This window comes from Tribolium castaneum, chromosome 2 (genome assembly GCF_031307605.1).
Source record: "Tribolium castaneum strain GA2 chromosome 2, icTriCast1.1, whole genome shotgun sequence".
Lineage (NCBI taxonomy): Eukaryota > Metazoa > Arthropoda > Insecta > Coleoptera > Tenebrionidae > Tribolium > Tribolium castaneum.
Window position 1 is genome coordinate 1,524,873 of NC_087395.1, and position 10,327 is coordinate 1,535,199.

The following is a 10,327-nucleotide window of genomic DNA, read 5'->3' on the forward strand; positions in this document are numbered from 1 at the left end:
GCTTATTGTTTGGCGAAAATGTGAACCTTCCAGATCCAAATTCTTTTAAACCTCTAAAAAGTCTAGTTTGTTTAAAAACAAAATTGTTGACGTTTTTTGCAAAGCACTCTTTGCAAAAATGCTTTTTTCGTCATTTGTATCATCGTTGTAATCGGGAATAAAAACACTTTTCAAAAATACAAGTATCAAATATGGCGTCCAAAAGAAAAACCAAAGTAAAGTATTGTAATTCTGACATCACGATCGCCTTGGAAAATATGACGACAGATTTAGATTCCTTGTAAAAAAGTGCCTGAAGAACTTCCTAGTTAAAAACGTCTAGTTCTTTAGGTTTTAGCTTGAAAAAATAAAAGCAAAAACTACAAATTTTCGTTTTTTTCAATAATTCAAAAACTTAAAATGAGAATTGTTCAGCATAAAAATGCGCAACTTTGCTCTAGTTTAACCGACCTCGTATCTCTCATAATAACTGAAATCCCCATGGTGGACAGACACCCTGTATACATTTTTTAATTTTTTTAATAACTTCAATAACTACGCATAGAATTCCTGTGTTCATTTGAATTATTGTTTAAATCTTGTGATTCAATTGTGTCAATAAATTTACATTGTACCCACCTTTGTTGTGTATCGGGGATTCCCATCCGGATCTGCTAAAGTCCCCCCAAAATGTTCTGGCAAATTATCGGGCTCAATATTAGCAAGCACTGCCTTTTTCCATTTTTTGGGATCATTTTTGAAAATTTGTATCTTCTCTAGCGTATACTCGTTCAAAAACCTCTTTATCACATTGAACGCAATTGCGAAAACTCTTGGCGCGTTTATAATGTAGCAAGCTTTTCGGGATGCACCAAAGAGTGAACTTGAGTGCATTTTTAAACCTTTTAACAAGTTTTAAAAAGAACTCGGACTAATTATTTATACAAAAATATACTTTGAAACAAGTTATTTATATTCTTATTTAGATCAATCTAGTTTTTTTATATAAAAGTTATTTATATTCTAGTGAATTTATTCCAGAAAACGGAAGATTTTAATACAAACTTCGCTATTTTAGGAAATTTTTTTATCAATGCGGAAAATTACAAAAATATGTTCTACATTAACTTTTCACGTTTATTTTGTGCGATTTAGTTTTCTTTTCAAAAAGAATGGCGCTTAGGAAAAGAAAGTTCAGTTTATGCAAAAACTGTAAAAATTTGTTCAATTGAGATTAATCTCGTTTTTGAGTAAGTGGCCCTATTTTGTTACAGTTGTGCCGTTTGTGACCAGTTTTTTAAATGAAAATTTGGTTTTAGAATTTTGTCTCATTTCGATCAATTTAGTTGTCCTAAGAATGACGTATTCATAATATTTCGTTAAAACAATGCCCGAAATGTAAGTTATTCTTTCAAAAAAAAACTTTGCCTATTTTAGGAAATTTTGCAGAATATATTTTAAATTAATTTTTTAGGTTTCTGGATTTTTCTGAATCAGAGGAAATTGTACTTGGTATAAAAAAAAAACGAAAATAAAAATGTAATCAAGTCGAAATCGAGTAAATATAGGCACTAATATCTAAAATAAAAATACAATTTGAAACAAGTTATTTTCTCACTTATTTTAACTTTTTTTTAATGAATGCAGAAAATTACATTTTGTTCTAATTTCGATTTTTCAGCTTATTTCATTCAATTTATTAGGTGTTTCAAAACTATAAAAACGCCAACGTCGCATTTTATCGAATTAATTTATAAATAAGATTGATAAAATTGTAAAAATATTAGTTATTAGTAATTAGACCTTTCATAGCAAGTATAAATTACATTAGCTATTATTTTTTTGAACTGGATGAATAATTTATAACAGTTAATTTTGAGAGAATATGCGACGTTGGCGTTTTTATAGTTTTGAAACAGCTAATAGCTTAATTTTCAGTAAGAATCGCCTTTGGCAATTAAAAAAAGAAATTCAATTTTGCAAGAATAATCTTTAAACAAATTATAGATGTAATTTTATTTTGATTCTTCGTTCAATCTGGCTTTCTTTCAAAGAACTGTTTCTTTTCGTTAAAGAATTTCAAAAAACTGCAGAATTTTTCATTAAAATCTCCTATTAAAAAAAATAGTAATTTTGTACTAGCTTTTAAACAATTATTACTAGTAATTAGGTATTGGTTTCATTTTAATTTTTTTGAATACTAAAATCTCTTCACAAGCATTTAGAACTACAAAATAAAGACAACAAAAAGCGTCTTAATTGCACTTTCCAATTTTCAAAAAAGTATAAGCAATAATCAAACTAATAACCAAACAAAACATAATAACTTATAAATAATATAATTTTTTATAGCACAAATGAGAAACTAGAAGTAAAAATTAGAAAACACTTTAATCTTAACTTTAAATTATTATTCCTAGGATTATTAATGGATTATATAGGTAATATTGTTTTTCTTCACATTCGTACGTCTTGAGCCGAAATAAATGAAATACTTTCGTTATTAAAAATATTTGAGATAAAAAAAAACAAAACTTAAGTTAGATTTTCCCTCGACTCACACTCTTATTAATTGTAATTAAGCAACATGGCCAGTAAAGAGTAGAGTGAAAAACCAAAATATCTAAAATTTTTGCTTTTTTAACAAAAAATTAAAGAATAATTATAAAAAATTACAGTTTCTTGTAACTTTGGATTATTTCTCGGATTATTATTAACGGATATAAGTACTAATTTTTCTTCTTCATATTCATTATCCTGATCCGCAATAAATGAAACACTTTCTTTACTTACTTAGATTTTCCTTTGAAAATTTTCCAAGTAAAAAATTAAAAAATCAGAAATTTTTGCGTTTTTCACAATTTCCTACTTTCTTTATTTTTTTTGTTATTAAAAAAAAACTCTTAACTTTAGTGTTATTTCCAACAGACTGTGTTATTGGTTTATAATGGACAAAACATTTTGAATTTTTTAATAACTTCAATAACTTGTAATTGTTCCAAAGTTTTTTCAAAAAATTCAATTGTGTCAATAAATTTACATTGTACCCACCTTTGTTGTGTATCGGGGATTCCCATCCGGATCTGCTAAAGTCCCCCCAAAATGTTCGGGCAAATTATCGGGCTCAATATTAGCAAGCACTGCTTTTTTCCATTTTTTCGGATCATTTTTGAAAATTTGTATCTTCCCTAGCGTATACTCGTTCAAAAACCTCTTTATCACATTGAATGCAATTGCGAAAACTCTTGGCGCGTTTATAATGTAGCAAGCTTTCAAAATTTCGGGATAGTTTGCTTCGTACATTTGGACTAAAGATACGACAACTTCAGCAGCTGGTCGCCAGGCGTATTGTCGAATATTAAACGCGTCCATATCGAATATGACCACGAATTTATGGCCTCCTTTCTCGGCGGCCAACTCCATGAACCTTTCCAACGTCTGTATAGTTAATTTAATCAAGTCGTTGCGTCCAAATGCGTGCAAAATTCCGACCATATCTAGACCACCGAAAGGAACAATTATCACTGCAATTGATTTTATTAAACTTGTTGTTTAAATTGTGGGATAAGAGAGACCAGGAGCTCCGTCTTTGTCGTAACCGCTAACGCCACACGGATAAAAATTGAGGAGACTTTCGGACGGTTGCCAGTTTTTTAAAGCACCATCGACTTCCCATTGCTGACGCCATTTCATCGACTGCAAAAATTGTTATTACGTTATTACCCAGTCAGTTAGTCAGTAAATAATATAACGGTAAATACCAACCTGTCTGAGCATTTTTTCCGCTGCTTCCGCATCCCAAGAACGAGCTAATTTGACAAAGTGTTAAAATTAATAAGTGGGTTTGCAAATTGTTACCTCTTAGCCATCTCAGGAGAAATTTATCGTCATGGTGTGGTTGTGTGATGTCGGATACGTTTCGACGAAACTGGAAACAAATTGGGCAATATTTTAGTAATTAACGTGAAAACGGCCTTTAAATTGCTTTTAAAATACAGGATGATTTTTTAGGGCTTACATTAGAAACTTTTTTACTTCTAACATGGCTAGAGCTTAAAAATTAAGTCGACCATTCTAAATTATCTGTCATAGTTTTTGACTTATGTCAATTGTTTTATACAAATTTTCATTTAAAATATATCAAAAAACATCAATTTTTATGCAGACTTTTATTAATCTTCTTTGCAGTTGCAATTGCAATAAAAAAAATTTTCTCATATATCTAGTACAAATGAAAAACCAAAAATAAAAAATATCCGAAAATAGTTACTTGCTATTTGTTTCTAAAAAACATTAAAAAAATTAAATAATCATAAAAAATAAAACATTAATTATAAACATTACAATTTCTTTAACTTTGGATTATTCCTTAGATTATTATTAACGGATTATAAGTACCCACTATTTTTTTTTCTTCAAGTTTATTATCCTGAGCTTTATTTACTTAGATTTTCCCTCGACAACAGAAAGCAATCTCATAGCCAGCACACAATCGAGTAAAAAATTAAAAAATCTGAAATTTTTGCGTCATTCACAACTTTATTTCAATAAAAAAATAATAATGTTTTTGGGGTGGCGACCAAACTTTCTCCTTAACCTTCCTACTTTTTTTAATTATTTATTTTATGATTAGGAAAAGCTCTCAACTTCAGTCTTATTTCCAACAGAGTGTTATTAGTTTATAATGGACAAAATAAATATGGACTAAGTGGTCTACAGGGTGTCCGTTTTTCGAGATCTACCATGGGAATCTCAGTTATTATAAGAGATACGAGGTCAGTTAAATTAGGACAAAGTTGCGCATTTTTAGTTAAACAATTATCTGAAAGAATCATTTTTAGTTTTTGAATTATTGAGAAAAACTAAAAATTTCTTATTTTTGTTTTTATTTTTTTAAACGAGAATCAGAACATCTATACGTTTTTAAGTAGGCCATTCTTCGGGCACTTTTTTACAAGAAATCTAATTCTGTCATTGCCTTTTCCATGGCGTTCTTTATGTCATAATTACAACACTCAACTTTGGTTTTTCTTATAGACGCCATATTTGACATTCGTATTTTTTAAATCTCTTTCTGTTTCTAATTACCATGATGTATCACATGATATGATCGAATCTTGTATGCGGATTAAAATTAAGAAAAAAGTGTTTTCCCAAAGAGTGCTGTGGAAAAAACGTCAAAAATTTTGACAGTTCTATTAAATATGCGAGCACAATTTTATAACTTTGTCTTGTTTTGTTTTGCGAAGAATAAAATTCTAGCTTATCGTTTGGCGAAAATGTTAACCTTCCAGATCCAAATTCAATTAAACCTCTAAAAAGTCTAGTTTGTTTAAGAAAAAAATTGTTAATGTTTTTTTCCAAAGCACTCTTTGCAAAAAGCTTTTTCCTTCATTTGTATGATGTGATACATCGTTGTAATCGGGAATAAAACATTACATTAGGCTTACATTAGAAACTTTTTTACTTCTAATATGGCTAAAGCTTTAAGATTTTGTGTACAATCTAAGTCGACTATTCTAAATTATATTTAAAATGGCTAGTTGTTAGTACTTATCTGTCATAGTTTTTGACTTATGTCAATTGTTTTATACAAATTTTCATTTAAAATATACGGCTTGTGAACCCTTTACAATAAGTGAATAATTCTTTTTGCACTTGATAGCAAAAGGTTCGAATGGTCTTCTCAAATCTTCAGAATTGTCAACTGTCAAAATGCAAGGCTACTATGATTTTGTGAAAATGATGATTAAAAAATGATTATAAAACGGTTTTTTCGAATGGGATGACCTTGTTTTTTAATGGCAATCAAAAAAACATCAATTTTTATACAGACTTTTATTAACGTCTTCTATATCTATCTCTTACATTTTTTTAAATATCATCAAAAAACTGAATTCTAGCTCATTATTTTCATTTTTAATCAAGTAAACAATAGAAAAATACGATAAAAGTGTGCTATTAATTAAAACAACCGCATCTACTCTTCTGTAAAAAGATTTATATCACCTTCGCAGCATGGATTTGTTGAAAAAAGATCAACTGTTACAAATCTAGCCTGTTTTACTCAGTTCATATCTGACGCTTTGGACAGAAAAGGTCAGGTTGATGTCATTTATATGGACTTCAAAAAAGCATTTGATCAAATTGATCATCATCTGTTATTGTTAAAACTTGATCAGTATGGTTTCTCCAGTTCTTTGCTATCCCTAATAAAATCTTATCTTGCTAATCGAGAGCAAAGGGTTAAATATCGTAACTACATTTCGGATAGTTACGTTGCAACTTCGGGTGTGCCGCAAGGTTCCAATCTTGGACCCTTATTATTTTTGCTTTTCATTAATGATATATGTGGTTCTTTATCAACATGCGCTAAACTTCTCTTTGCCGATGATCTTAAAATTTACACAGAAATAAAATCTATAGAGGACTGCCTCACTTTACAGAACAATATTAACGCAGTAGTGAAATGGTGTAATGAAAATCGCCTTTATCTAAACCCATCCAAATGTAACGTTATGTCTTACACTAGAAAGCGCGAATTCCTTGAATTTGTATATGATATTTTGTCCGTAACACTGCATCGTACCTTTATTATTAAAGATTTGGGAGTTATTTTCGATACTGAACTCGCATTCAGTGAGCATATTAGGGATGTTACGGCTAGAGCGATTAAGTCATATGGATTCATCTATAGAAATTGTCGAGATTTTAAGGACTTATCAGTTATGAAGACCCTATTCTTCTCGTTAGTTAGAAGCAAACTGGAATACGGCGCACTTATTTGGCACCCGATTTATAAAATCCATATAGATCAACTCGAAAACATACAGCGACGATTCCTAAAATTCCTAGTTTTTATAATAGATGGAAATTATCCTATAAGGGGCTATGACCAGAACTTGCTTTTGAATAGATTCGGTCTCCAATCTTTACAGTTTCGCCGTATTTGTATTATAATTAAATTTCTGTATAATTTAATTAATAATAACATCGACTGTTCTTGGCTATTAAATATGTTAAATTTTGCTGTTCCACGTTTAAACTCCAGACAAGCCATGACATTTTATCCTATAGCGAGAAGGACCAATGTAGCTGATAAGTCTCCTATCGTATTAATGACTACCCTATTTAATAATGTATGTAAAGACGGTGATATCAACTATGATTCGTGGCGGAAGATTGTTTCATCTTTATCATTAGTATAGTATTAGTGTAGTTTTAAGTTTTTGTATACATTTACTGTAAATGGGTCTCCTGTAGTAAATAAAGGCTTATTATTATTATTATTATTATTATTATTATTATTATTATTATTATTATTATTATTATTATTAAAACAAATGTTCGATTTGTTCACCATTTTCATTCAAGAAGGTTAAAATTCGATGCCAGACTGACTGAGTTAATACTTTACATGATTCACTAAGTTATAGTAAACCACAATTGGTGTGATTTATTGCAGACAGATTGTAGTCTTTTAGACGAACCGATCGGTATCGTAAATATTTTCGAGTCACCCTTGTCAAAATATCTTATTGTAAGAGTTGTTTATCTTAAACACCATTATCTGTTGTAAAACTTTAGAGTGTACTAAGAAAACGTTGCTATATACAATATATTTTATTAGTATGTCTTAATTTTCAACAATTTTATCTTTCATGAGAGTTTCATGTTCATCTCCAGCATTAGTAACAATAATTCATTTAAAATTATTGAATTTACACTTGTTAACTGTAACAGAAATACGAATAAACGTAGCAAATATGTAGGAAAAAAATTGTTGATAAACTTCCAAATTGTAAATTTGATTTCAATTTCCTACCAGTCAGTCAAACTTTTGTGTTATTTCTAAGATGAAGATAAAAATAAACCAAGTAAAAATATTTTTTTGGTGTGATAATTTCCCCCTTAACCAAATTAACCACTTCATGAATTTAATTGTGCTGAACAATAAATCACAAAATTACATTATTTTTCCAAGTTCTGAGGATTTAAACAAGTTTTTAGACCAAAAATCAAGTTTTTCTGAATCTGAGTCAATAACCATACAGAGAACTCGCTAAATGCGTTAGAAACCTGAATAACGTCAAACTGAATAAAAAATTACAACTGCAAAGTCCATTTTATTCCTAACACCTACAATTTAGGATATAAAATGTGTAAATAGGTCAGTTGATTCCTCATACGCTGAGGAAGAGTGTTTATTTTCCGTTTATTTTATTATTAATACTTAGATTATATATTATTTGTCGGATTCCCATTGTTCACAATGCTTCAATTAAATTTGCGAAAATTCTTAACCCACCCCAATATTAATACACAAAAAATAATCATTTTATACAAATTTTCATTTGCAGGGGTTTATTTAAAATATCACAGCTTGTGAACCCTTTACAATAAGTGAATAATTCTTTTTGCACTTGAGAGCCAAAGGTTCGAAAGGTCTTCTCAAATCTTCAGAATTGTCAACTGTCAAATTGCAAGGATACTATGATTATTTGAAAATGACGATTGAAAAATAATTATAAAACAGTTTTTTCAAATGAAATGACTGTTTTTTCAATAACAGTCAAAAGAACATCAATTTTCATGCAGGCTTTTATTAAGATGTTCTATATCTATCTCTTACAGTTTTTGAAATAAACGCAAAAAACTGAATTTTAGCTCATTATTTTCATTTTTAATCAAGTAAACTTTGGAAAAATACGATTAAATTGTGCTATAAATTAAAAAAATGTTCGATTTGTTCACAGTTTTCATTTAAGCAGGTTAAAATTCGATGGCAGACTGACTGAGTTACTTTACATAATTCACTAAATTAGCGAAAACCATAATTAAATATTATTTTTTACTGCATATTCGATAATGAACCAACTAAAAACTAAATAGGATATTAAATTTTGACAATTGTTGACCATTTTGCAAGGTCAACTTAATTTTTATATATATATAAAAATTACGAAGTAAAATGTTTTTTTGTGATTTTTTTCAAAAACTGTAAGAGATAGGTATAAGACGTATTGTATCTATGTCCTTTTGATTACCGTTAAGAAAATAGGGTGGTTCCACTTGAAAAAACTGAGTTATAGCAGTTTTTTATAACCATTTTGAAAAAATCATACTAGCCATGAATTTTGGCAGTTGACAATTTTGAAAATTCTAGAAAACTCTTCAAACCTTCGGTTATCGAATACAAAAAAAATATTTTTGTATTGCAAAGGGTTCAAGAGCTGTGATGTCTTAGATAAACACTTGCAAATGAAAATTTTAACAAAAAAATTTGACAAAAACTATGACAGATACAACTTGGGTAAATTTTACTTAGCTTGAGAAGGTGAATTCAAATATGCAGTAAAAATGTGTGGTTACTATTGAAAATTTCAAACTTGGCGCCAATTTTTTGTAGTTCCAGAAGCTCAGCCATTTTGAAAATAATTTAGATGAACTTAGAATAGTCGATTTGGGTCGTATACAAAATTTTAAAGCTCTGACTGCATTAGAAGTTGAAAAGTTTCTAATAAAGGTTTTTTTCACTCTGTTTTTAACGCATACATCAATGCATACATTCAATGTACAATCACCCAAAATGAAAATGATGCGCTCATAAAGGAACGGCCATGAATCCCTTGGCCACAACCAGCTCCTGTGACAAACCACCAGAGATCGTAAATTAATTTTTCGACATTAGCTAGAATCTTTTGAAGTGACTAAAAATTATTTTTCATAGGAAATGGTTGACAAATACATACTTATAATTATTTTCAAATTCATTGCGACGTTTCGATACTTTGAGGAAAGACCAAAAAAATAAATTTGTTAGTTTGTTAGCAAATTTAATTAACTATTAGGTAGTTTGATTTTAAGTCAGTGGTATATTGAGTTCAGTTAATTTTAGCCGCCCCTCCCTATGAAAACACTTCTTCAAAAAAAAAAAAACTTTTGTGGTTAATTCAGAAAATAAGGAAAAATTTACGAAGCCCGAAAAAAGACAATTTTTTTTGAAAGAGGAAAAGTTTGGCAAATTTTGTGTGTAAAAGTGTGTAAAGATAATTTTATCGTAATGCATGCCACAGAAATTTGGAGCAGATTAAAACCAAACTCAACAATTTAAAAAACAAAGACAAAAAAATAACTGCTGGAAATAATAAATATCTACGGCCACTTGAAAGCAGAGATTTGAATTCCGCAGTTGAAGCTGTTTAAAAATTAGAAAGAATAGAAGAAAAAACGGAGAAACAACTAAAAAAATAAGTCAAAAACTGCTTCAGTACATCTTACAGAAAAAAAAAGAATAACACCAAAAAAGTATGCTTCTGGAAAGAAATTGACTTGAAGGACTATGCTG

The 10,327-nt window shown here is 29.3% G+C and overlaps 1 protein-coding gene across 1 annotated transcript in view; it reads right to left on the reverse strand.

The window, feature by feature from the left end:
• LOC655568 (SEC14-like protein 3) overlaps positions 1-10,327 on the reverse strand; it is a 46,540-nt gene that overhangs the window by 9,279 nt on the left and 26,934 nt on the right. Inside the window, exons 2-5 of the mRNA XM_064355116.1 lie at positions 3,838-3,907; positions 3,745-3,788; positions 3,555-3,675; positions 3,031-3,503 (exon numbers count right to left, since the gene is read on the reverse strand). Coding sequence (XP_064211186.1) covers positions 3,031-3,503; positions 3,555-3,675; positions 3,745-3,788; positions 3,838-3,907 — 708 coding nt within the window. The remainder of the gene's footprint in view (positions 1-3,030; positions 3,504-3,554; positions 3,676-3,744; positions 3,789-3,837; positions 3,908-10,327) is intronic.